Raw genomic sequence first — 27,097 nt, forward strand, 5'->3', positions numbered from 1 at the left:
GCATGCTCAGGAGTGAATTGACCTCTGAGTCATAGTGACTCGGCTGGGTGCACGTAAATATGTGGGAATAACATCAGCCTTTATTTTGCCGGGACACGACTGGAAACACAAATCCACGTGATTGTTTTTACGGTTTCTAAGGACTGACCGGAGTTTTGCATTGAAAAGCTCACGGCCTCCGTGTGAGCTGGAGACATGTTCTGTGGGGCCGATGGCAGTCTGATGGCTCCCACACGTAACAGCGCATCCGCCCCTCATACACAAAACGTACAGTATCAAGTCCGATTGCTCTGCACAGACACGATTTGTTCCTCCTTGAAGCCGCCATGGCCAGAGGTGTCGGAGAAGATAGGAAGGGGAGCGCGCGGGGCGTCCGCGGAGCAACAGTGTTTGTTGTGGAAGGAAACTTCTGACGCACGCGCCGCGAGGAGGCGCGCGTATCGCGCTGAGGCGCTCGCTTTTCAGTCGCCGCTGCTGTATTTTACCGGTGTGTTTTTTTAACCAGCCCTGTTACTCCCATAACGCTGCCGCGTCACAAGCGGAAGGAGAGCTTTTCCCGTTCACCCCTCCATGCACTGCTGCTACTTGCTCATTCTTAAACACGTACAAGAGTGTGGCGAGCCGGGCGTTGGCCCCGCCTTTAGCCCCTAAGACTCATAGGAAATGGGAGATCGCGGATGTATATTTCCTCTTCATAACTGAGGGATGTAATGTTGATTATATGGTTACTGTTTGTAATTTTATGTATGATACCTAGATTGTCAATAAGTAAAAAAAAAACTAAAAAAATAAAATCAAAAAAACCATAACTGAGGAACTTGTGAACAGAATAGAGGTGCATGCTGTTTGGCAGGTGTGGGTATACTCAATTGCATGAGCCTGAGGCAAGGCTGACTCCTTCCACAGTGTGCTAATGAATCACACTTACTTTGGTGGTCAGGATGTGATTGGTCAGGTTAACCATGTTGCCTAATAAATGCGGCTCATACTCCGATGTGGTTTGTGTATGTGTAAAAGTAGTTAATCACGTGAAAATGTGTGGGTGCGGCTTGTAATCGGGTGCGCTTTGTAGTCCGGAATTTATGTTACATAAAATGCTGTTCTCGTGGTCACTGGAGGGTCACTGACCTTGACCAGAAGGTCTTTGGAAGCCTTGGTGAGCCAGGTGGGGTAAATGGGCGTGTCTGTTCGTATGGACTGAAACAGCTCCTCCTCATCGCGGCCGTGGAACGGCGACTGACCGATCAGCATCTCGTACAGCAGCACCCCGAACGACCACCAGTCCACGGAGCTGTTGTACCTCTGACCCAGCAGGATCTGCAGCAAACATCACAGTCGTCAGCCGGCCTCCAGGCTCCGCCCCCACAGCTCCTCACTTCTTTCCTCACTTCTGGCGCGATGTAGTCTGGCGTCCCGCAGAAGGTGGAGGTCCGAGAGGCGTCCAGCACGTTCTCCTTGCACATCCCGAAGTCTGCGATCTTGATGTGGCCGTCCGAGTCCAGCAGCACGTTGTCCAGCTTCAGATCCCTGAGGGACGTGAACAGGTATGAGACCGGCGTCATAGCCTGCGGTGCAGATCCAGGATCTGTCCGTACCTGTAAACGATGCCTTTGGCGTGCAGGAACTGCAGCCCACAGATGATCTCTGCGGCGTAGAAGCTGCGGGAGAAAACACTGGGAATGAACCGAACCGTCTCTGGATTCAGAAAATGTCACATTTTTCAGAATTTCAACAACTTTAGACAGTCAGCAGAGCCTAAGGAATGTAAATAGAACTACACACAACACGGTGAGAAGAGCCGTTTGAAGGGGAGACATTTAGATCCACCTTAAAAATAGATCCACCTTAAAAAATAAAAATGTTCCTGTTGTAACCCTTGTGCTATCATAGATGACCCCCCCCTTCCATTGACGTGTTCCCCCTACCATGACAAAGGTGGATAAAGGTGGAAAGATTTCATGTAATCCATGGACACCAGTGAAGATCACAAATCATTGAAGAAAAAAGGTTTAGAGCACTGTCTAGTGGGTCTAGATGACCCAACTGCCAGTGTTAAAGTGCCTAGAATAGCACAAGGGTTAACACAAACGTGACCACTCTGGAGCCTAAATCTGTGTTTATCTCTGGATTTTCACTTCGAAAGACTGCTAACATTTTAATGAACACAACCTCATCGATTTGGCACCAACTTAGTAATTTCTCTGCAGAAAATGTTTTTTTTTATTTTTCTACTGCATTTATTCCATGAAGGGAAATTCTTCTTCACATTTGACCCGTCCCCTGGGGGAGCAGTGAGCGTTAAGGTGATGTTAATTGCTCGCCATTGATATAGTAATTGCCCCCATGGTTATTCCCATCCGGGAATCGAACCCTGGATTCCTGCGTGGTAGCTTCTCACCTTACCAACCATCTACCCAGCTGGTAGGCAAAAACAGAAAGTGTTTAATTTTGCCGTGGAAACCCCCAAAAGTGTTCAACCGTCTGTTTGTACAACATAGACTGAACGTTCTCAATGTTGTAAATGCATTTTTTGGATAAATACATACAGATTCGTGTTCATTTGTATATTTACACACATATTTATATAAACATGGCATGTTTCCGTACGTGGCTCTGTGCAGATCAAACTTGTGGCAGCTCTGGATGTGGAACATCAGATCTCCTCCATTCAGATACTCCATGACAAAGAAGAGGTTTTCCTGCAGACAGACAGACAGACAGACAGACAGGTGAACGCCTGCGGGGGCGGGGCAGTGAAGGTCACAGTGGTGGTTCTGGTCACCTTCGTCTGGAAGGTGCAGTAAAGATGCGTGAGGAAAGGATTCTCCCAGGCCAGAGACAGCACCCTCCTCTCCACCATGGTGCACTCCACGTCGTCGTCCATCAGGACCACGTCTTTCTTCAGAGCTTTGATCGCAAAGAACTGTCCGCTCCGCTTCAGCTCAGCCAGAAACACCTGGAATTACAGGTGTACAGGTTCAGCAGGTGTCTGCGTGGAGCGACATTCTCTCACATTTCTTAGCCTGTTATCAAGTTAATGCTCTGCGCAGGAGAATGAGGAGAATCTCAGAGGAAAAATAGCCGCTCGGCTCCATTTGCAGAGGTGCTTTTTAATGTACAAATGTACAAATAAACAAACATTTATTTCATTTTAGTAAATGTGTAAATGTGTTAAATATAAATAAAATAAAAACCACAGACAGGAAGTCACTGTTTGCACAAAATGAACAAAGAAACGTCCAGAAAACTGAAAAGATAATGACCGAGATGAAGGGATGGATACCAAAACCGACATACGAAAACTAGCGGTACGTCCAAAAACCTTCTATTCAGACAAGGCCATTTATTTTCTATTCCATTTTGCCGTAGAATTCTAGCCAATCGTTTACCTTTCCTTTTTTTTTTTTTACTTGTCATGTTCAACAGCTGAGCAATCAGTTCTGAGCTGAAGGCTTTTTGTGTTGGACACTTTTTACTGTTACAACATGGTGCTGTGAATCTTTTGACACACAAGGTGTCTATTTGAATAAACTCCTTTTGTATTTTAGGCTAAACTTCATTAAGATTGATTATATTTGTGTACTTTTTTTTTTTTTTTTGCTGGACCGGACCTAAAAGAAGAAGAGAAAAGAAGGGAGGGATGTTAGAGACATCATATACCTTTACAGCGATGTGATTGATAATGGGTGGGGCGTTTTGAAAGTGGGCGGAGTTTCAGTCAAAGGGCCAAAATGGAAGGGAGCAAATGTTCTGCTGTAGTTCAAAGGATTCTAATTCAGCGACCTGGTGGATCCGACCGACGGGTGCAAAGCTCGGAAAAAAAGCCCGTCGTCATGGCGACAAGAAACCAGTGTTTACTTCAGTGTGTGTGAAAACGGAGACGCGGGGCAGACTGACAGAGTGTTGAACCAGCAACCGGGTTTTCTGCCTCACCTTTCCGAAGCTGCCTTTGCCGAGCATCTTGTGGAGGACGAAGTCCTCGATGGCGAATTTGAGCTGATGGTCCTTCTTGGGAACCGCGTACAGCGGCTCTTCCGTCTCCGCCTCAGAGACCGGTCCTTCCCACGCCACGCCCTGCACATCTGCAGAACCAAGCGGGTCAGCCGCGCCAGCTGCTGGTACCGATCTGGGAAAGTTCGTCGGAGCGTTCTTGCCTTTGGTCGCAGGCATTGCCGAGGCCGGTAAACCCATAACCAACCCGGACGGAGCTCGGACCACGCCCGGCTGGCCGATACCGACCGGGCCTTCTCGAACGTAGACTTCACTCTCTCTGCCAGTCTTCGCCTGTGAGGGAATCAAACCGACGCTGAAACGAGGTTTCTCAGAGAGAAGTCCACGGCGTTCTTGGCGTTCTCCGCCCGACCTGCTGCTTGATCTCGATGACGGCCAGAGCTTCCGCCATCAGCTTCTGGTTGACGCCACACAGGTTGGCGACTTTCTTCTGGCATTTGTGGTGGACGTTCATGCTGCACTCTGCAGCAGAAACACAGAAACGTCCTCACTGCTCTGTGACAGATTTAAGGCTGTGACACACGTTTGAACACTTAGAAATCAAATAAACAAATCTTTTTGTCCCTGAAATAATCTGGAGATTATCCTGTGAGGATTTAGTGGACTTTTAAATCCAATGAAAAATAAAACTCTCATGTTTACGTTTTTGTTTAGTGTTTGTGTCGTTGCCTTCATGGCTGCGTTTCGGTTTAGGAACCGGACTCCTCACACCTGCTGCAGCAGCAGCAGCTGCAGCGTCCTTCTAGCGGCGAGAGCAAAACACCGACGGCGGCGTCAGCTGTCGAGTCACGCGGAACGAGTCCATGCAGATTCAGGGATAAATTATCTCTATGGAGCATAAGCCTCTTATGTTAAAACTCACTGATATCTGCACTTCCATGTGAGGAACCACATCTGTGTGGCAGATGTCTGCAGCAGATTTAATGAGTTCATTTTTTGAATGATTTGGATTGAAAACTTGAGCAACACATTCTGTAGAAATGTTCTTTAAATGTGTGATTTTATCTGTAAATTGGTTAACTAAAAGTCTTATTTTTGTAGATTACACTAAAATAGTTAGTCTGGAACAAATGAAGTTTAAAATGATTAAAAATGATTTTCAGTTTTGTGTTTATCATAAAATTAGTTAAAGTTTTGTCATTTCTGTTTATAAATGAGCAAAAATGATGGTAAAGATTTTAAATTTACTGTCACAGATATTCTGTAAAAATGTCCTTAAGTTAGTGTTTTTATATGAATGTATTTTATTTTGATGAATTACACGAAAATGTTTGAAGTTTTGAAAAAATCCAGTTTAAAAGGATTAAAAACAATTTAGTTTTATGTTAAGGTTACAGTTAATGAAAACTAAAATATGTAAAAAAGTCTTTTATTTTGGTCAATTACACTAAAATGGTTCAAATTTTGAAAAAAATCCAGTTTTAAACGGTTAAAAATGACTCCGAATTGTGCGTTTTGTGTTTCACATCTTAAAAAATGACAACAAATGTTTATAGTTCTTCATAATTAATTGAATTCTACTGGAATGTTATTAATAATCGACAGCAAAAGGAGAAAAATGTTGATGTTTCACTAAATCAGGATAGAAAAAGTCATGTTTGACTGTCCTGAGGTGAATCTGCAGCAGCAGGACTTTATTTGACACAAGGTGGGTTTTATTTTGAAAGGAACCTTATGTGCTGCTGTCGAATGTTTAATAATTATACGTAGAAGCATATAGACGCAGTTATAATTCAATTATTGCAAAATTTAAAGCTACATTTGATAAAACAGTAAATATCGTGTATTTTTCTGTAGGGATCTGGACCAAATGATGGAGGATCCTTCGTCATGTTATTTGGATTCAGACGCCATCGGAGTCGCGGTGATGTGGTAGAAAGTCCCGCCTCTCACCCTCACATTTCAGGCCCTGCTTGGCGAGCCCCCACAGCAGCGTGCCGCAGTGCTCACAGAAGGTGGGGCTCTTGTAGTTGTACACCTTGAACCTGTGCGGCATGTCGATCTTGAAGCGCTCCTTGTGGATCTGCAGAACACAGACGGTCGACGTCGTTACAATCTGGAAACGGAGGCAGCGACCTCCGGCGAACGGCGTCCTCACCATCGTCTCCTTGCTGTTCACGGCTGAGCCCGTGCACTTGGCGATGACCTTGTCGATGCATTTCTTGTGGATCGCCGCGTTGCACTCTAGAAGAAAGAAGAGAGAGTTGAGGTGCAGAAATGACCTTAAAGTGGCGTTGGCCGTGCACAGAAGCGGCGCTCACGTCTGCACTGGTAGCCCTGCTTGTTGAGGCCCCTGCAGACAAAAACACAACAGCTGTGGTGATTGGTGCAGAAGAAAACGGCGACCGTTGGTGCTCGCGGTCGTACCAGACGAACTCTTTGCAGACGGAGCAGAAGGTGGGCTGAGGGAAGAAGGTGGCGCTGAACTCGTGGCACTTGACCACGTGAACTTTGGCCTGTTTGAAGGCGCCGCGCCGCTGATGGAGGGTGAACAGACTTTCCTGCTCGGCCACCTGGTTGGGCGCGGTCTGACCCACGGCGTCTGAAAACACACACACACACGCAAAGTAAATAGTGGAGATGTTTATTTATGGCATGTGTAGTGTAGGAAGTATACAAACTGAATACTTCTGCAGACTACTGGAATACTTTAAATTTACAGTATATAGAGAGTATATAAAAAGTAAAATAAGCATACTGCCTTTCTTTTAGTACTACACTTTAGTAGTACACTTACATAGAATCCTTTTTTCTAATTTGGGCGACAGTGGCTCAGGTGGTTGAGCGGGTCGTCCAATGATCGAAGGGTTGGCGGTTCGATCCCCGCTCCCACCAGCCAAAAATGTCGTTGTGTCCTTGGGCAAGACACTTCACCCTCCTTGCCTCCAGTGTGGCTACACTGGTGTGTGAATGTGCATGAATGATCCCGGTGATGGTCAGAGGGGCCGTAGGCGCAAAATGGCAGCCACGCCTCTGTCAGTCTGCCCCAGGGCAGCTGTGGCTACAACCATAGCTTACCGTCACCAAGTATGAATGAGGAGTGAATGAATAATGGACACAATGTAAGCGCTTTGGGTGTCTTGAAAAGCGCAGATAAATCCAATCCATTATTATTATTATTATTATTATTAATTTCAATTTTTTTTTTTAATATTCAACAAAAAATGTGCACAAAAATAAGAAAAGTTGTTACTGAATCTTTAGTAAACTTGGGTTTTTCCCCTAAACAAAGATAAGATATGATTCCTACATTCAAAAAAAATAAATACAATATTTAATTTCATGTTTGACATGTCTGCTTTAGAGACAATTTTGTCAAATCTTTATTGAGAATAAAGTTTTCAAACGGTGGATTCACGATTATTGTTGATCTTTTTTTTATTTATTTATCCGTCACACCTCAAAGTTGGACGAATCTGAAGTAGCTTTCTGATTTGTTTAGCTTCCACTTTGACAGTTATGGGCTCAAAATCTAAAAAAACTTTGGAGACCACGACCCTAAAGAGTATCAGGTCATGTGACCTGCTGGCTTTATGATCAGCGGTAAAAACAGGCTTTGCCGCTGTCCTGTCAATCAAACCTCCACGCCTCATTTTGTTTGATCAAATATTTCAACCCGTCAGATGTTTTTTTCTGTTTGAAAACTCATGACCGTCTTCCGGAGTTTGGACCTTTTCAGACCTCGTCCGGACTGCGGTCCGAGCAGAACCGGACCTCAGAGGACCGTTCTGCTCTCCTTGGCTCATCAGTTTCATCTCCTCAGCAGACGTTTCAGACGTTGCCTCATGGTTTCACACCTTCATTTTCCCAGCATTGCTGCAGTGTTAGTCACTCCCCCACCACCACATGACGGCAGATCATCTGAAGTGAGTCAGACTGATGAAACTCAGAAGTTCCTGAGCTTCTGCTTCAGAAACGTTTTACATTTCTGCTCCTTTTTTTTTTGAGGAGATGACGTCCAGCTCTCTCTGAGACACCTGTCGTTCTGAGCACTCAGGCCGTTGTAAAAATAGCTGTGCTTCAGCGGCTTCGTCCTTTTCTCCGTGGCTTCTCAGGCATCGGACGCCAGGAAAACGCCAACAGACAGCGAAAGCGCAGAGCTCCGCCGGCTCAGATTTAACGCACACGAAACGCTGATTCATTTAATAAGAGAGGGACGCTTTCAAAACTCATTGAGGGGGTGATTTTGGCTCGTGTCGCTCACCGCTTTTCTCCAGAAAATATCGAGCCTCCATCAGCAGACGGCCCTGAGGCTTCATCTCCAGCTGAAACCAAAAGAACAAAGACAAGGAGAAATAAATCTGAGTGGAGAAACAATGATGGAGGGAAGAGAATTCAAATGAAAAACATTCTGTTTTATGAAAAATCAGCAGATTACACCTGAAATTAGATCAGGATTGAGTTTGGGCAGCAGTTTTTTTTTCTTTCAAGTCCCGCTCCGATCATCTTTTGATCTGTGTTCAAAACGCCCCCAGTCGTCTTTTAATGATGATGATGCTGTTTTTAGACAAAATTTGTGTTGTTCTCCAGGACATAGTTTCTGCAGAGTGGCAGGAGTCCATTAGAAATGCTGCCGCACAAGTTTAGGGCCGCAGGCGCAGAAGGAAGCCTCTGCTTATTTCCCATGATTCCTTGGTTTACATGCCCTCCAAACATTACCAGTAGAAGGTGGGACTGTTAGGGTGGAGCGACCACTTTCAATAGTCTGCACACATTTTTAAGGCCTATTTCAGGCTCCATGTATGAAACATGCAGCCATTGAAAGTTTGACCAGGTCGAACTTTGACCTACCAGGGACTGGGATTTGGTAGTAATGGATGGATGGCGGTTATTTGCCAAACGTTTGAAAATTGATCACGAAAGAGAAATGAATAATTGCTGTTTGTGTCCAGCTGGAATTCTCCGACACTAAGACTTTCATATATCGGAATAGAGCTGGGGAAAAAAAGCCTGGAGTGACCTAGCCTCTTCCAACTGTAGGTGGCGGACATGTTCACACTCCTAGTCCAGTGTGAACATCATGGGCTGAACTTGTGTTCAAGAGCTCGCACGTCACCCTCCCGATGTGAACATAGTCAGAGAGAGAGCTCTCTGTTTACACTCTCACCCGCTAGCTTATGCTAACTATAGCAGTGCAACAAGAACGGTGAGCAATATCGGAGCGGTCCAGCCGTACAGTTTAGATCCAGATTACAGCTCAGATGAGGAAAGAAAGATGTTCATCTATTTGTCTGCAGGTGGATGCATCAGAATGGAGCAGAGCAGGGAGACTTTGGCCACGCCCACTCTTTATGTTTTATTTTTATACGGAATTTTTTCATCTGCTCCTGATTTAAATAAGGAAATACTCAGAAATGCAATTTTCATTTTGTGAATACATGTGAAGAAAGCCACAAGAATGTGTTAAACAAAACTAATTTTTCATTCAGGCTCCAAGTTTCATCATTTTCCTGAAAGAAGAAAAACACTTTCTGTCCATTTGTGGCTTTAATTTGAACTTTTTTCCTTCAGATCTCATCGTGGGCTTTAATAATTGATGACGGCTTGTTTTGCGCCTGCAGGCGATGCAGCTGCCGTGCTTCAGGTGGATGACTTCACCTGCAGGAAAAACACTTGTTTTTTTGAAGGACCATCCTTTGTGAACAAAAAAGAAGGTAATCTGGGTTAAAGGTCAGCCATAATCTGGTCTGATGTGGTTTCATCACAAGAGAAAATAAACCACACCAATGTGGTCTGATTTTTTCTGATAAATTTGGCTCCGAAAAGTATTTTTCCAGCTAACCTTTTCAAAATAAAACCATTTTTCTGGATGCACTCACATAAAAATGATAAGTGTATTTTATTTATCTGTAAAAACTACAGAGACATGACGTCATCGTAAAATGGAGCAAAGGATTTCAAAACTGAATCAAAACTGGAGGAAAAGCTCCTAATTTAGGAATAATTGAACCTTTTCCTGCTTCTCTTTACTTCCTGCATTTCTTTACTTCCTGCATTGAAACCAGAAACGTCTGGATGAGGACCGAGTCTCCCTGTTTCCCTGCAGCACTAACCCAGATCTCCAGCTTCCCGTTTTCCTTCTTGCATCGCGTTGCCAGCGAATCCAGCGGCACGGTGGCCTCCGACTTCAGCTCCGCCGTCCGGTCCTTCACCATCACGTGCATGATGCGTCCGCGGTGCACGTGGGCATCGAACGTGGTGCTCCACGGCGGGTACATGGTCGGCTTCTTCTGCTTGTAGATCTGACCTTTCTCTGTAAAACACAAACAAAAGAATCTTCATGTTCGTATTGATCATTAAAGATGATTGAAAAAAATAAAAACGTTTATAAAAAACAAGAAAATTTACAAAAAAAGTTTTTGCTTAAACATCAAACATATTTTGTTCTGTGGTTAATAGAAACTCCACCTGACAGGAAGTGGAAAAGTGTTTCTAATGTGAACATAAAGCTCATTTCAGCAAAATAAAAGCTTTTGCAAACAATCCCACTGCCTCCCTGAGTCTTTACCCAGTAAACAACCTAAAAACTGTTTGAATCGAGTCAAATGAAAGTTTTATTTCTATCTTTACCCTCTAGGTTTAGCTAAACCTCTTAAACTAACCTGCAGCTGCTGATCATTGCGATTAGTTATCCTCTGGTGTAATAAAGCCACATATCTTAGAAATGGAAAAGCTGCCCCACAAAACCTGCAGTTAAATGTGCTGCAGAACATTTTTGAAGAACAAATGTCCAGGTGTGAACATCCCAACAGGTGACGTTCACATCATGAGCAGAAACATTTTATTTTCCCCACAAAACAGCCCAAAAATGAACAGAGAAGGATCTTTAACAAATGGGATTAGCATCCCATAATAATTTAAGCAGATAAACACGAATAAAGCCTGAGCTGCATTACTTTGCAACCCGCCATCACCTGTCTGCCGCTCGCCACCGGAGATGCAGATGGTTTTGTACAAAAACTATAAATAAAAATCCTCCATAGGAGCTGTTTGGAATCAAAAATGTTTCTCTAAATCACTGATTGATTTTTGTCATTTGACTCAAACTATGAGCATTAAATATGTGGAATTAGTTTATTTCAAGCAATCACAAAACAACTAATAAAGACAAACTGTATATATATATAACTATAACTATATATATAGTTAAGAATTTATATATATATATTCATAACTATATATATTATAGATATATATAGTTATATATCAGTGACGTGCGGTGAGGTTAATGGCTGGTGAGGCACTGACGTCATCAGTCAGATTTACAAACATATGAACCATACTGAGTAACTTATTCACCATTTGATTGACAACAGTTAACGTGTTTTGTTTAAAATATCATTTCAACGTGTTTTTTCATATACAAACTGCAGCATAGAAAAAGGCACAAACCTTATTATCGTCTTACCTTTACTTGTAAATAAAGTCCATACGCCGCTCCTTCTGAAGAAAATGACTTGTCGCTTGCTATCACTTATTCTATTGTTTTTTAGCGTCATAATCTCAGGGCTCACCGGCGCCCCCTAACATGAGGCACGAGAACTGCTGGCCTCACCCAGCGGCTTTTTTGCCGGCGTTTAGCGCTCAGCACAAGAAACACGTCCCTCACATACAGTTATTTATAAAAACAAACACTGTACATCATATACATCTGCTAAATTATGTAAACTCAGCTCATATAGTACAAGTGATTGAACCGACATACAGAGAGACAGCAGTACCGTCTGACTGCATAGGTATTGCGCAATCCAAGGTGAGGCTCAGCGGGCTGGTGCCTCATCGCACGTCACTTCTTAGTATCTGAACGGCAAATGCGGAAATTCAGCGATTTTGAAAAGAAAAAACACCCCAAAATGGTACATTTAAATGGAAAATGACCGCAAAGCACGAATTACTGATTAAATATAGTAATTGAATTTATTTTTTCTCTTTTCTTCCCATAATGACAGGTGAGGCACAGCCTCACCTGCCTCTCCTGACTGCACGTCACTGATATATATACATATATAAATTTACACCATGGTCAGGTCGAATACTCGATTCTGATTGGCTGCATTAAAACCTGATAACCGCACTGTGAAAAAAGAAGTTCCGGTTACCTAGCTTAAAAGTTTTGTATCAATGTTTTGTATCAATGTTTTGTATCAATGTTTTGTATCAATGTTTTGTATCACTGCGCCGGCTTCTTTAAAACAACCTTTTCCTTCATCATTTGGAGAAAAACAAGCGGTAAGAGGTGACCTTTCTCTCTCTTTGTTCAAGCCATCGGGAGGATCAGCATATATATATATATCGCCGAATCTTGACTGCAGCGGTGGTGCTGCGCGACGTGGACTATATGTTACGTGATGCGGCGCAACCCAACAACAATGTTCTTCAGGGCTTGTGAAGTTTTTTACACCAATTATGTTTGTTCTTTTTGGGAAGCAGCAGTTAATAGCAGCCAGGAAATGGGTCAAATTTTAAAAAAAGTGACTATTTAATTTAAAATAATTCAAAAATATTGTAGTGATTATTATTTTTTTATTTCCACTTGTTAATTATTGATTGGCTTGATCATATCAACCTCTAATAAATACTCAAAAACCTCTTAAAACACGTGTCAAGCTGTCAAACTAGCGTTTGTGCGGCTAAAACAATGTTTATTCTGAGATTTAACTGGAATAAAAAGTCAATCGGCCGTCAGTATTGAAATCCTGCTGACATTTCTACTTATATAATCGCCGCCACTAAGCTTTGATTCCCAGTGTGACCTGCGTCCATCATCGGCTTGGTCAATTTTGAAGAACCTTCAGTCTTTTAATGTGAAGGGACACGTCTGTCACTTGCCTGTCTTCTGTGAAAAAGCGCTGTTTACCGCCAAATCTCCCAGTAGTCTGCTGATGCCACGTTTCATCGACTGTCGGTTTCTTATCGCTCGCTTTTAGATAGAAATCTCACAACTCGTCCATAATTTCACCTTAAATGACAGGAAGAGAAAAGAAATGAGGATTTCTATGAGTTTACCTCAAAGGAAACCACCGCTAAATTATTCCTTTATCGAGACAAAAGCAACAAAAAGCTTCGTCTTAAATATCAAAAGTGAAAAAAACATAGCGTAACTATCAGCCTTACGTTTAAAAATGAACATTTTGTGCTTCCCTACAGCTCCAAATTAAACCTCTGGGGAGATATTATACAAATAAAAGCAAAAAACGAGGCAAAGAAAGCTTTAAGGCCCGTACACACCGGGACGAATATTCGCCAGGCGTTATTCGCCAGCGTTTTTCGCCGCGTTTTTTGTGTTCACGCCCAGGCGATTTTCGCTGACGATGAGCCGAGCGAACATGCAATTTCATTCCCTGACATTAGATGGCGCTTCATATAAACAGAAATACTCCTGTACACAAGGTGGCGCTGCGCAACGTTACGCTTCTTAAAGTCGCTTTTCACTCAGAAGAAGAGAGCAAGTATTTACGCGCTTGTCAGAATCATACAAAGAAAACATGAATATTTCCAGCACCAGTAGCTCCAACTGGTGCTTGGTTCGGGGATATTTTAGAATGTCCGTCATTATTTCTTAGCAGCAGTGTAGACGCTACTTGGCGTCTATCTTCTTCGCTGGTATGTGTGCTCAGCAAGGCAGTTTTGTGTTTGAGCGCCCCCAAGTTGTGTTTTACTGTAACTTCAGAAGCTCCAGACACGTGTGCAAAAGCGCCATTCTCATTGGTCGAATAGATTTCGACGCGAGGCGTCAAAAAAAAACAAAAAAAACGAACCCCAGGCGTTTTTTTTTTTGACGCTTTGACACGTGCCGTTTTTTCGCGTCGGTGTGCACACTCTCATTTGTTTAGTCACGAGGCGTTAAACGTCGGCAAAAATCGCCGGCGAAATTCGTCCCGGTGTGAACGGGCCTTTAGGTTTTACATATTAGATTTACATAAAAGGCTGTCAGAGCTAAAAATGTAATTTATAACAGAAAAAGTTGGAATAAATTAATAGTGATGAATTATAATTTGGACCTTGCATAATTATGTTTTTTAAGCTGAAAAAAAAGTAAAATTGATGACAAATTATAAAATAAAAGCTTCTCTGCAAATATTCAGGTTTAATTAATATAATAATTAAAAACGTTGCCCAGTTAAAAACAGAATCCTAAATAAGCTTAGTGAAAAACATATTTTAAGGAAATTTTTTAAAAAGGGCAAAATGAAAGATTAAGCAACAATAAAATAATAGATTTAGTGGTTTAACAGATTTATACCATGGTTCGGTTGAATACTCGCTTCTGATTGGCTGCTGGGTGTGCATTAAAACCTGATAACCCCACTGTGAAAAAAGTTCCGGTCACCTAGCTTAAATGTTTTGTATCACCGCGCCGGCTTCTTTAAAACAACCTTTAGCTTCATCATTTGGACAAAAATAAGCGACAAGAGATTAACTTTCTCTCTGAACTGATGCTTTATTCAAGCCATCGGGACGATCAGCATATATGTATTGCCGAAACTTGACTACAGCGGTGGTGCTGCGCGTTGCGCCGCATCACATAACGTATAGTCCGCTTTTTGTGAGAAAAGCGATCCAAATCGAAGAAAAAAAACAAGAATTAAGGACAAAAACCTGGTTAATATGTATTACTTTGTAAGTGACCATGGTATAAGCGGGTTAATGGCCTATGAAGTGTGCGGTTATTACTTTTTAACCCACTTCGCGGAAGCCTGAACCGTCCGACGGAAAGGCTTCCGCGAAGTGCGTTAAAAAGTGATAACCGCACACTTCGAAGGCCATTAACCCTCACTAAATCTGCCCATAACAGATTATTTAAAGTAACAACACTATTTAATCCATGCTAAAAAAAAAGCAACCGAGTAAAAAAAATATAGAACAAAAGTCAAAAATGGTTACAATACACTAGAAAACATGCTGAGACAAAACAAAAATAACAACAAACAGCAAAGAAAAATGGAGCTAAACTAAAATGTTTGCATGAAAAATTCAAGACAAGTGTTCAGAAGGAAGCTAAACAAATCAGAACAATCGCCAAAATAGTAGATTTTAAGCGAAATAATAAATAATAAAGCATAACAAATGCTTAAGGGCTGTGAGCTAAACCAATGAAAACAAGAACAAATGCTCAGTAAAAACACGTTGAATGGGTAAAAGTAAAAATGGACAAACTCTAAGCTAAATACTGAAATAAACTACAGGAAATTAGCTTAAAATAACAGCGATGCTGGGCAAACGTGTCAGGAAATGATGGTGTGGACTAAAAATGTCAGCTTTTTTTAAACCATATTTAAAAGAATATTTACAGTCAATAAGTCGACAACTTCGTTTGAATACAATGTTGGCCTAAAAATGGACAAATTTAAAATGAATGCAGATTCATGTCTTTTGACAGGAATTGACGGTTTAACCAACAGGGTCAAATGTGGCTGCTTTGAATTATTTTTAAATTTTATTTAATTAGTTTTTTCTATTTTTTGGCCGCTGTTGATTGCCGCAACTCAAAATGAACAAACAACAAAAAAAGCAAACTGTCAAAATAATTATAGTAAATAAAATTCCAAACTTAATTCAGACAAACGTGAAAACAGAGACGTGGACCAGGATGGAGAAGGAAACTTCCAAACGCGAACAGCTGAGTCAGCAAAATGTGAGCAGAGACAAGGACCAAAATAAAAATGAAATCTCAACCAAAAAGGTATTCATGCTAACAAAATGTTTAATTAAAATCATCATTATTCATCAATAAAAAAGGAATAAAAGCTGAACAATGCTAACTAATTTAAATGACACTGAACAAAACCAGGAATCTAAAATGTGATTAAAGTTCAATACGTTTAAGTTTGATTCTATAAAAATGTATAAAATTTTAAATATGGAGTAATAATCAAAATCACAATCTGTTGTTATTTCTTTGACTTTTAGAAGGCATCTAAACACCAAAATGAATGTTTTAATGATGGAAATGTTCTTTATGGTACGTTTCAGAAAGAGTTTGTCTTGATCTGTGGTTTAGAGGCCAAAATAAACCTGGACTGTATTTAAATGATCACTTAAAAAAGTTATTTTTTTATCTCGTCTCTGAAATAATCCAAAACAGTTTGTCTTTTTTGTCAAATTCTGCATAAAAACACACACGTGTTCAACACCTGAAACAAACAACTATGGACTCGACGTTTTACCACAAAGAAGACAAAATTAGAGAAAAATTAACCACGAAAAGAGGAAGTCCTCCAGTGTTTTAGTGAACACGTGAGCTTTAAAAAAAAATGCTGGCGTTACTTTCTGACCATCAGCACTTCATTCAGTTACCGAGTTTTCCATCATACACAACAGAACCAGTACCGATCCACTGATAGGAGCAAAAACACGGCTTCTACCAGATTAAACACGGACGATCTGCATGCAGGACTGTTTAAATGTGAACATATATTCATGCCAGAACATTTCCTATATCTATAGAGATATCTCTCTCTATATATAGATATATAATGGGCACCTCTGCTCTAAAGTTTCATCATTAAAAGTTAAAGACATTTTGATGATTTGTTAAATAAAAGTAGTGTGAGATCAGGTTTTGCTTTTTCACTTTAACTTAATAAAAGAACCTCCTCTTTGTCTTGGAGGCTGGACTTAACCCTTTGCTGCAACTCTATGAGGTTCCATTTGTGCCAAAAATATCAAAATGTGTTTTTGTATGAGGTTCCATTTGTGCCAAAAATCTGTTTTTGTGTCCACTGTCTATGTCTTTGGTCGTCTCACTTTGTCGTCAGGACTTAGCAACCGTTGCTACTGTCGATAGCTCCGGTCGTTAGCTACTGTCGATAGCTACGGTGTTTGCTACTGTCGATAGCTACTGTCGTTAGCTACGGTGTTTGCTACTGTCGTTAGCTACGACGTTTCCCCGTGTTTTGTCGTTAGATGTTCTCGTTTTTCAAATTTTGCCAAAGTCGTCAGAAAAGTCCTTTGTACGGCCGGTAAATTTTTTCCTGTACTGCCACGGAACGAAAAAGAAATGTTTATCAAAGCAGACGTCAGGGTTAACCATGACAACACGTTTTTAAGATGAACTTTATTTTGATATTCCCTCAAACGCGTATTGCCAGAAAGGGTGGGGGTGGGGGGGGTGGGCATGCATACGACGCTTGAAACGAAAACAAAGTGGCGCATTACCGCCACCACCTGATCTGGAGGCGAACTACTTCTATTTAACGCGGAGAATGACACATAATAAATATGAACATTTTACGAAGACTATTTATGAATGTGCTGTGTTCTGATCATGAAAAACGTGGTTGATTTATTAATAATAAAATTACAAACACATTGGTGTTGATTTAATGTATTTGTTCAGAAATAAACCCTCAAGTCATTAGTCCATGGCAATATTTATTTTTTTGCCGCTGAACGATTTACGGGGGCCTTGCAAGGAGGCCTTTAAAATATCTTTGATGAGTTACCTTCTCAAATTTTTGTGGGTCGAGTCACTAATTATGAATATAACAGTCAAAAACTGACTGGTTTTTGAGCTTTTCTTTTTAATCTATTTATGTGACCATGAGATGGCGCACTCGGGACCACATAAGGCTCTTATTAGCCCGTCTGATCCTCGTTTATCCATCAGATTTGTAACAACATATTTATAAAGATCAGTCATTTTTCAAAATAATTTGAAATAACAGTTTCATCACAAGATTAAATTAAAGCCATACTCTAAATAACTTTAAACGGGAACGTGAAACCGTTGTACGCTGCACCCCCCCCCCCTTTCTGGCAGTGCGCGTTTGCAGGATTGTCAATAAAGATTTTTTTTTTTTTAAAGTGTTTTGTTCCGTGATAATACGGGAAACAATTTATCGACCGTACAAAAGACTTCTCTGACGACCTTTGCAAAATTTGAAATACAGCAAGATCTAAGGACACGACATGGTGAAAGAACGCAGCAAACGACACTAGCAACGGTTGCTAAGGATCTTCCTGACGACACGTGAAACGACGTAGCAGACGACATTAGCAACGGTTGCTAAGGATCTTCCTGACGACATGGTGAGACGACGTAGCAAACGACACTAGCAACGGTTGCTAAGGATCTTCCTGACGCCGTAGTTAGACGACATGGGATAAGGACAATGACAAAGATAAAGTTTAAGGATAAAGCAAGCATATACATCACAAAGTTAATACAAAGTAATAATCAAAGAATCATGGACATGCAGAAGATATTGCTTAGTAATACATAGACATGAACCAATGTAAAATGAACTCGTTCAATAGACATAGACAATGAGCCCAAAGCATAGACAGTGGACGCAAAAACACGATCAGTAGACATAGACAATGGACCAAAGACATAACAGTAGACGCAAAAATATGAGGTTCCATTTGTGCCAAAAATATCAAAATGTGTTTTTGCGTCTACTGTTATGTCTTTGGTCCATTGTCTATGTCTACTGATCGTGTTTTTGCGTCCACTGTCTATGCTTTGGGCTCATTGTCTATGTCTATTGAACGAGTTCATTTTACATTGGTTCATGTCTATGTATTACTAAGCAATATCTTCTGCATGTCCATGATTCTTTGATTATTACTTTGTATTAACTTTGTGATGTATATGCTTGCTTTATCCTTAAACTTTATCTTTGTCATTGTCCTTATCCCATGTCGTCTAACTACGGCGTCAGGAAGATCCTTAGCAACCGTTGCTAGTGTCGTTTGCTACGTCGTCTCACCATGTCGTCAGGAAGATCCTTAGCAACCGTTGCTAATGTCGTCTGCTACGTCGTTTCACGTGTCGTCAGGAAGATCCTTAGCAACCGTTGCTAGTGTCGTTTGCTGCGTTCTTTCACCATGTCGTGTCCTTAGATCTTGCTGTATTTCAAATTTTGCAAAGGTCGTCAGAGAAGTCTTTTGTACGGTCGATAAATTGTTTCCCGTATTATCACGAAACAAAACACTTTAAAAAAAAAAAAAACTTTATTGACAATCCTGCAAACGCGCACTGCCAGAAAGGGGGGGGGGGGGGGGTGCAGCGTACAACGGTTTCACGTTCCCGTTTAAAGTTATTTAGAGTATGGCTTTAATTTAATCTTGTGATGAAACTGTTATTTCAAATTATTTTGAAAAATGACTGATCTTTATAAAATATGTTGTTACAAATCTGATGGATAAACGAGGATCAGACGGGCTAATAAGAGCCTTATGTGGTCCCGAGTGCGCCATCTCATGGTCACATAAATAGATTAAAAAGAAAAGCTCAAAAACCAGTCAGTTTTCGACTGTTATATTCATAATTAGTGACTCGACCCACAAAAATTTGAGAAGGTAACTCATCAAAGATATTTTAAAGGCCTCCTTGCAAGGCCCCCGTAAATCGTTCAGCGGCAAAAAAATAAATATTGCCATGGACTAATGACTTGAGGGTTTATTTCTGAACAAATACATTAAATCAACACCAATGTGTTTGTAATTTTATTATTAATAAATCAACCACGTTTTTCATGATCAGAACACAGCACATTCATAAATAGTCTTCGTAAAATGTTCATATTTATTATGTGTCATTCTCCGCGTTAAATAGAAGTAGTTCGCCTCCAGATCAGGTGGTGGCGGTAATGCGCCACTTTGTTTTCGTTTCAAGCGTTGTATGCATGCCCACCCCCCCCACCCCCACCCTTTCTGGCAATACGCGTTTGAGGGAATATCAAAATAAAGTTCATCTTAAAAACGTGTTGTCATGGTTAACCCTGACGTCTGCTTTGATAAACATTTCTTTTTCGTTCCGTGGTAGTACAGGAAAAAATTTACCGGCCGTACAAAGGACTTTTCTGACGACTTTGGCAAAATTTGAAAAACGAGAACATCTAACGACAAAACACGGGGAAACGTCGTAGCTAACGACAGTAGCAAACACCGTAGCTAACGACAGTAGCTATCGACAGTAGCAAACACCGTAGCTATCGACAGTAGCTAACGACCGGAGCTATCGACAGTAGCAACGGTTGCTAAGTCCTGACGACAAAGTGAGACGACCAAAGACATAGACAGTGGACACAAAAACAGATTTTTGGCACAAATGGAACCTCATACAACTCAGTTGGCCCCGTGTAGGACTGGCACACGGGAAACCAGGGTTTGATTCTCAGTATGGGCACTGTGGCAAGACCCTTTGCGCTACTGCCCAACTATGTAGCCACAAAGGGCCCCCCATGTCTGGGTCTCACTGTGCCGGTCCGCATGCAATACAGGGTTGTGTCAGGAAGGGCATCAGGTTTAAAAATCTGCCAAACCACTGGTGTGAATCAGTGGAAGCTGGTTCTTCTCACTCGTGGTTAAAGATAAACAGACGCAAAACAAAGATAAGAGAAGCTAATCTCTGCAATTACAAGTCTTTAAAAAACTTTACTCAGCAGACATGCTTGAGTATATAAACCAGGGGTGTCAGGGTGCTGGTTTTCCAGAAATCCTGCTAAATATCTGGATTAGATGTGTTTAGCCAAAAAGGATCTTCAAAATTAGGTTAACTATAAAACATGCTGGACACTGGCCCCTTAGTTCTGGAGTTTGAAACCCCTGATATAAACTATCTAAAGCATTAGAGGAGCGCAGGTGTGTCTAGCAGTACATGTGGTAATTGTATCATGAAGTATTCATAAAGATAATGGAAGTTGTTGGCGCTTATGAGGTGATGCCGTTGTATGATGTCTTTACGCCATATTTTAGTCGTTAGTAGGGTGTGAGTACTGGTCCATTACTGGTCACGTGCGGGGTGTGCACGTGACATGCAAGTGCCTATAGGATGTCCACAAACTACACTCTGTCTAACTTTCAATCATTTGAGTCAGGCTTATCACATAAACAGAACTAAGGACCTCCTAGCACGCTGGGTAGGATTTGAGGGGGCAGCAAAAATGAAAAAAATCCTTACTACGTCTCACCTACTTCACCCCTGTGTGTGGTATAAGTAAGTATCACGACAACGCTACACCTGCAGTAGGTGCATGAACCCTTTCCTTCATCGGTTTCACTGAGCGGTGTACACCTTTGACATTCTGTGCGCTCACCTTGGATACCTCGCACAGGTATCCCCACTTATCGCCTGCAGACGTCCACCTGTGAGCACAGTTGAGACTACGGCTTAAATGTTGTTTGACACTTCAACACTTGTGACCGTAGAGGAGAGGTTTGTGGCAGCAGGTCGTAGTGAACATAGCACGTCAGGGTAATTGAAGGTGAGGCAGGCGGGACGCAGGATACAGTTTTTTTTCACTCCCACACAAATCTGGCATTCTGCACGAGCCCGTTAGCGCTGTTCATGTGATACGACTTGCGACTGCTAGAAATGAGGACATCAGACAGTCTAGTTTGTGTTTGCATCCTAAAGGCACTTGTGTATCAAGTGCTGCATTTGTGCATTTGTCAGTAACAGTACTCGCACCATACTAACTACTAGAATGCGGCCAAAAGGACACCGTACGGCACCGTCACCCGTACGTCATGAGTGCGTACAACTCCCATTAGCCCCATGAATACCTTATGTTACACTAACCACACGTACAACAATGGTACGTTCCGTTACATAATGTCTCTTGAAGTGGCCACATGAGCCTCAAGGAACTGCAAGAAACCCCCGCCCTCCCCTCAAGTTGGAGCCTCTTGTCCCTACGACCCTCCATGGACAGGACAACCCAAAATCCTGCCGTTCCCGTACAGGTCAACCCCCCTACAGGTGTACGTGACTAAGTTCATTATTTAAAAACCACAGAGACTATTTTGAGCACTCCAATATTTGTTTTAATGTCATAATATGATGATAATAACCAAACAGGAAGAGTAATTGATTACTTATTAACATGGTGGGGTCCTTGATCATAGATCTTAGTGTTGGTACAACCTTTTCCTTTCCTGTGTTCTTGGAGATTTTCTCTGGAATCCTAAATAAGGTAGATGCTGTCATCATTCAACATTTTAAGCACTCATTCATTATAAACTCTTGAGGCAAAAATCAGTCAATAAATGGAGAAAATCTGCATTTCCTAAAGTTAGAATAGAAGCAAACAAAATGTTCTTTGGATTCTACAGTTTTTAACTTTATTCTGTCAGTCGTTCCCTCACTTCCTTTGCATTTTTTATAGATAACTTTCATTCACTGTTCAATTAACAAGCGAAACCAGAGCACTCACTAACACTTCCTCATCTGCCAACCTCTGTGCTGCCCACGCCGAGCTATTAGCGTACGTCATCCAAGCCATCGATGTGCTGCCTTCACTTACGCTGGGAAAATGTGCTTTTTAAATGTATTTTTTAATGATTGTGCAAATGTGAGAAATCCTTCATCTAGACTTGTCCCAGTTGAAGGTCGTCACTTCTTTACCAAAAGCAAAATAGCTAAATAAACTATTTTGGACTTGACCTGAATGCATCAGTGCTTCACAAACGTGCAGTAAAAATCATCAGCAGAGATTTAAACTAGAAAGCTACGTCAGCTACAGCTACAGTAAAAATAAAAAAAAAATCTGCGAGAGAGTGATTCAAACATCTTTCAAGTAAAAATACCAACACTTATGAGCCAAGCCCCATCAGCGGAAGACACTGGAACTTAGGTTCAAGGAATTTGCATCACATCACCTGACTCGATGGAAACGTCTATAAAAAAAAATTCTTCTATTCCGTCCTCGTCACTTGCAGTTGATCCCCTAATCTGCTGACCAACTTGGTCCTAAAATAAACTTTTCACTTCTGCATTTCTGCTCTCGGCTTTAGCGAACGTCATAAAAGCCACTTCATGGATGGCAGAGGAAGTCCTGCTTTTTCCAAGAATCCCCCCCCACTAAACCCGACCGGGCAGATAAAGCCGTTAAGAGCGCTGAGAGGTTCCACTAATGGAGCCCGACTCATTTACATCATAAGGTACTCTCACAAATACAACAAATAAACGTGTTTGATCTCTAAGGAATGTGTAGATGTTCTCTTTAGGATCCCTCACCACCAAATAGATCGTAAATATCTTATTTTAAAACAAGATTAATAGGATTTAATGTTTAATTATTAGAGGTTTACTGTGAACTTTGTGCATAGAATTGATCACACTCCTGTGGGGCTCTAAATCATTCTGACAAAACCAAACAGCAATAAATAAATAGACACATTAATGCAAAGGATTGCTGATGTTTTAGAATGCATACAAATATTACATTTCACTGGTTATATATGAAAAGTACTGGATTCTTTTGTTGTTGTTTATTTGATCTGAGTCCTGTCTTTCTATGAAAACACATGCACTTAATCATCAGTAGGGACTGAAAATGTGACATTTAGAGGATTTCTGGATCGTTGGTTTTCCGCATCATTCCAGGATCTTCCTCTCACTTGTTATCCGTTTTCAAAGCGATCCCGGTGGTCTTTTGATGTTCATGATGCTGTTTTTAGCCAAACACCAAAATACTTTGTCGTTTTCCGATACCTTTCTGCAGAGCAGCAGGAGTTCAGTAAACTTCACCTCTGAGTTGTGACTGTTAGTGCAGAATAAGCCTGCACTCATTTTCCCATCATCCCTTTGTTTGCATCCTCCCCTCTAGCTTACAGCCCCTCACAACCCCAACTTAACTTAACCGGTGCAACGAAAATGGCGAGCAACATTAGAGCCATCCATCCCTACAGTTCTGATCCAGATTCCAGCTCAGCAAAGGAAAACAAAGACGTTCCTGGATCTGTTTGTCTGCAGGTGGATGATCAGAATGGAGCAGAGGAGTGGCCGGCGGATTGTAGTTTGTACCTAACAACTAAAAGCTATTTTAATCTTGTTTTTTCTGCTCCTGATTTATAATGATTTGAGAAATATCAAAGAAAAACGCAGTCCAATCTCAATTTTCTTAATACATGTAGTACATCCAGTAAAAAGGCCACAAGAATATGTTAAAAAACACATTTTTCATCTACATGGGTCTTTCAAGATTGTTGAAGGACAAAAAGTCTCAGGTAAACAGCACCTTTCCTCAACAGTAATTTTTTGTTGTTGTTTTCTATTTATGTTTATTTGTTTCAATCACACAAACGCATTCATCCGTCACGGATTATTGAAGTTGTCCCAATAACTGAGTTCAGTCTGTAATGTTCATCATAGAAATGCTTCAACTGTGAGAGACAAAAAAAAAAAAAAATCCAGGTAATCGCATTGTTGAATTTTTAAAATATCTATTATAATAATGCAGCAGTAAATACATATTTATCTACAACAAACAAACATGAATTCTGTCCTTTACAGACCCATGTTTTCTTTTGTAAGGAACTCTTCTATCCTCCAGTGGTTACCTGTACTAATCTCACCTTTAGTCCTTGTGCTATCCTATGGGGTCAAGATGACCCGATCCTTACATTGACGTGTTCTCCCTACCATGACAAAGGTGGATAAAGGTGGAAAGATTTCATGTAATCCATGGACATCAGTGAAGATCACAAATCATTGAAGAAAAAAGGTTCAGAGCACTGTCTAGTGGGTCTAGATGACCCCACTCCCAATGTTAAAGTGCCTAGGATAGCACAAGGGTTACACAGTCAGACTACAACCTCTCCACCATGACCAAAGAGCTGTTGAAGGACCCCAAGGACGAGACTGAAGGCCTGAACAAGACTGGGCTGAACCAATCTACAATAAACAACAGCTCATAGAGAAGAAACCCACTCTAGGGGCAATCATTAGAAAATGTGAGGAAACAAAAGATCCCCGATGATCTCCCTCCACCTGGAGATCCATTAAAGATCTGACCTGATGGAGAACAAATGATCTGGAGAACGGTGAGTCCACAGCCCAGAACTACACGGGAGAACTGCTCAATGAGCTGAAGAGATTCTGGACCACAGTAACAACGGTTACTATAGTAACACACAGCATCAGCGTGGATTTAAATCCTGAAGAGCTCCAAAGGTCCTCCTGCTTAAATCCAGACCCAGCTCTCCAGAGAGCATCTGGATGATCCAGAGGAGGATTGGGAGAAGGTCATGTGATCAGATGTCAAAGATATGTCTCCCAAAGTGCGACAGATAGAGGACCTTTTCTTCTTTATTATGCATTTTTTTGCTGTTGAAACTTAAACTCCAGAGCGACTTTTAGACCAAAATATACAATTATTCATGAATAATTATTGATTAAATATCTAAAACTGTTCTTACATCTTTTTTTTTTAAATCAATTAAGTCTTAAACGTTAAGTTTTAGCATCATTTTTCTTCCATTGAAACGTTTTTATGACTTCTATTTTTCATAATTTAAGCTTTTTAAGCTTTTTTTTCTATAATGTTTCTTTGCGTACCTCATCTGCACTGCAATTTTCTCTAAATGACAGATCGCAATAACACATTTTTGTTAATGTTTCTCAGGATACACAGCAAAGTCGCCACCAACGAGGCCGTTACTACCTTTCCTCACAGGCGAGCTCAAAGCTCCTCTAATGATGCAAAGAACTCTGGGACATCGGCCCTTTGAAGTGAAAAACGTCACACTTACCGGTTTCGATGGCCTCCTTCATGTAGACGGCGCAGTACGGGTTCAGCACCTCCTCATAGTAGGCCAAACCTGGATCGATCTCAAAGTTGGAGAAGCCAATCCGTAGAAACGGCGACATGTTTGCCTCAAACTCCAGGAAGCTTCAGGATGTGGTCGCGGAGCCGTCTGCAAAGATTTTTTCGGAGTCCGCCGTGAGCGCCGGTGATGCACCGTCGCCACAGAGCGCAGCGTCTGCCCCTTTTCCTCCAGAGGAAGGGCACACTAGCAGGAAGGAGGAGGAGCGGAGGCTTTTTTTTTCCACCCTTCAAAAACCTGTGAAAAAAAAAAAAAAAAGTTTGTCAGCCGTGATGCTCCAACCGCAAGATCAGACTGCAGGCGGTTTCTACTTTCACCGGCTCAGAGGCAGAGCCTCAATTTCGACACAAATATTTTCAAAACAGAGAACCGCTGTGCCTCTAAAACTGAAATACAACGGCGTCCGGTGGCGTGGAAGTGCCGTGATCGCTTGCTGCAGTGCTGGAAACACACCTGCAGCACGCTTCTTCTGTCAGAGCGACTCCTCCATTCTGGAGTCCAACTTGATATTTGAGTCCTGCTGAGGAGCCGCGTGTGCAGTCCCAGCGGCGGACGGGGGGCCGCGCTATTAATAGAGATGAAATACTAAACGCAGACGAGGAATAAACGAGCGCAGGGGTCCGGCACAAGTCACCTCCTTCCCTGAAGATCATCGGTCATGACACAGAAATCCTGTAGACAAACTGAAGACAGTTTTTGGTTTACTGAGTCTAGAAACCACAAATCTGGTTAGTTTATGCTCTTCAAAGAGCTTTCTGAGATACAACCCCTTGCTGTGACCCACATCAGTCAGCATATATGGTATGAATGACGCTCATATTGCACATTTCTTTCAAAATATTAGCTAGCATTAGCTAAGATGAAGAGACAAGAAAATTCTGAATTTTGTCTCCGTTTTGCTGCAGAAACATGCAAATTAAGGCAATTATTTGGACAAAAAACAACAAACTTTAGGGAATTCTGTTGACTATTTCATCACCAAACGAGGATGTTTATGTTCAAACTTTTTATAATTTGTTTCAATTTGAAAGTTAACTAATCCCAAATTTAGTTAGTGTGATCATTTACAGTCTGAAATGGTGAAATCTGCCTTTTCTGTAGTTAAATCAGATACCTAAGACGAGGGACAGGAACCTTCACGCCACTATCACACCCTGCGAACTGCAGCTCGTCACACGTGGGGGAGTCCTGTGTGAGGCTCCGATCGAGCGAGGGGGTAAAACTTCCGGTGCTCGTGTTATGAAAGTGTAACCACTCTTCCTGTAGCAAAGAAACAAAAAGTTTCTTTTATTTTTTCGGTCTCCCAGGTGGGACTGCAGCAAAAAAAACAAGAGGCGACATCCAAACAAACTAAAGACTATATCCAAATGTTTTTTTTAAAATATATTTTTCACTGTTTTTAAACGTATGCCTAAAATCTCCTCATTTAAATGAGTCTGAAATTTTTGGTTGAAGTAAAAAAGAGTCTTTCTCCAACTGCTGCAGAGTGGAGAAATTCATAAACGAATGAAAAATTCTGATCGACAGA

At 41.4% G+C, this 27,097-nt stretch overlaps 1 protein-coding gene across 3 annotated transcripts in view; it reads right to left on the bottom strand.

Moving 5' to 3' along the window:
* The window catches only part of prkcq (protein kinase C, theta), a 38,172-nt gene that overhangs the window by 4,926 nt on the left and 6,149 nt on the right, over positions 1 to 27,097 (bottom strand). For 2 of the 3 annotated variants that reach the window (XM_023952246.2, XM_078942128.1), the window contains 15 exons: positions 25,495 to 25,806; positions 10,065 to 10,264; positions 8,216 to 8,276; positions 6,379 to 6,553; positions 6,273 to 6,304; positions 6,110 to 6,195; positions 5,905 to 6,034; positions 4,364 to 4,473; positions 4,155 to 4,284; positions 3,934 to 4,082; positions 2,783 to 2,956; positions 2,608 to 2,699; positions 1,596 to 1,658; positions 1,389 to 1,527; positions 1,129 to 1,317 (listed from right to left, as the gene is read on the bottom strand). In XM_023952246.2, the coding sequence (XP_023808014.1) occupies positions 1,129 to 1,317; positions 1,389 to 1,527; positions 1,596 to 1,658; positions 2,608 to 2,699; positions 2,783 to 2,956; positions 3,934 to 4,082; positions 4,155 to 4,284; positions 4,364 to 4,473; positions 5,905 to 6,034; positions 6,110 to 6,195; positions 6,273 to 6,304; positions 6,379 to 6,553; positions 8,216 to 8,276; positions 10,065 to 10,264; positions 25,495 to 25,612 (1,848 nt within the window). In that variant the 5' untranslated portion in view covers positions 25,613 to 25,806. Of the gene's footprint in view, positions 1 to 1,128; positions 1,318 to 1,388; positions 1,528 to 1,595; positions 1,659 to 2,607; positions 2,700 to 2,782; positions 2,957 to 3,933; positions 4,083 to 4,154; positions 4,285 to 4,363; positions 4,474 to 5,904; positions 6,035 to 6,109; positions 6,196 to 6,272; positions 6,305 to 6,378; positions 6,554 to 8,215; positions 8,277 to 10,064; positions 10,265 to 25,494; positions 25,807 to 26,022; positions 26,253 to 27,097 lie in introns of all 3 variants that reach the window. The other variant, XM_078942127.1, reaches the window with a different exon arrangement.

Source organism: Oryzias latipes, chromosome 23 (assembly GCF_053564925.1).
Source record: "Oryzias latipes strain Hd-rR chromosome 23, Olatipes_Hd-rR_3.1".
NCBI lineage: Eukaryota > Metazoa > Chordata > Actinopteri > Beloniformes > Adrianichthyidae > Oryzias > Oryzias latipes.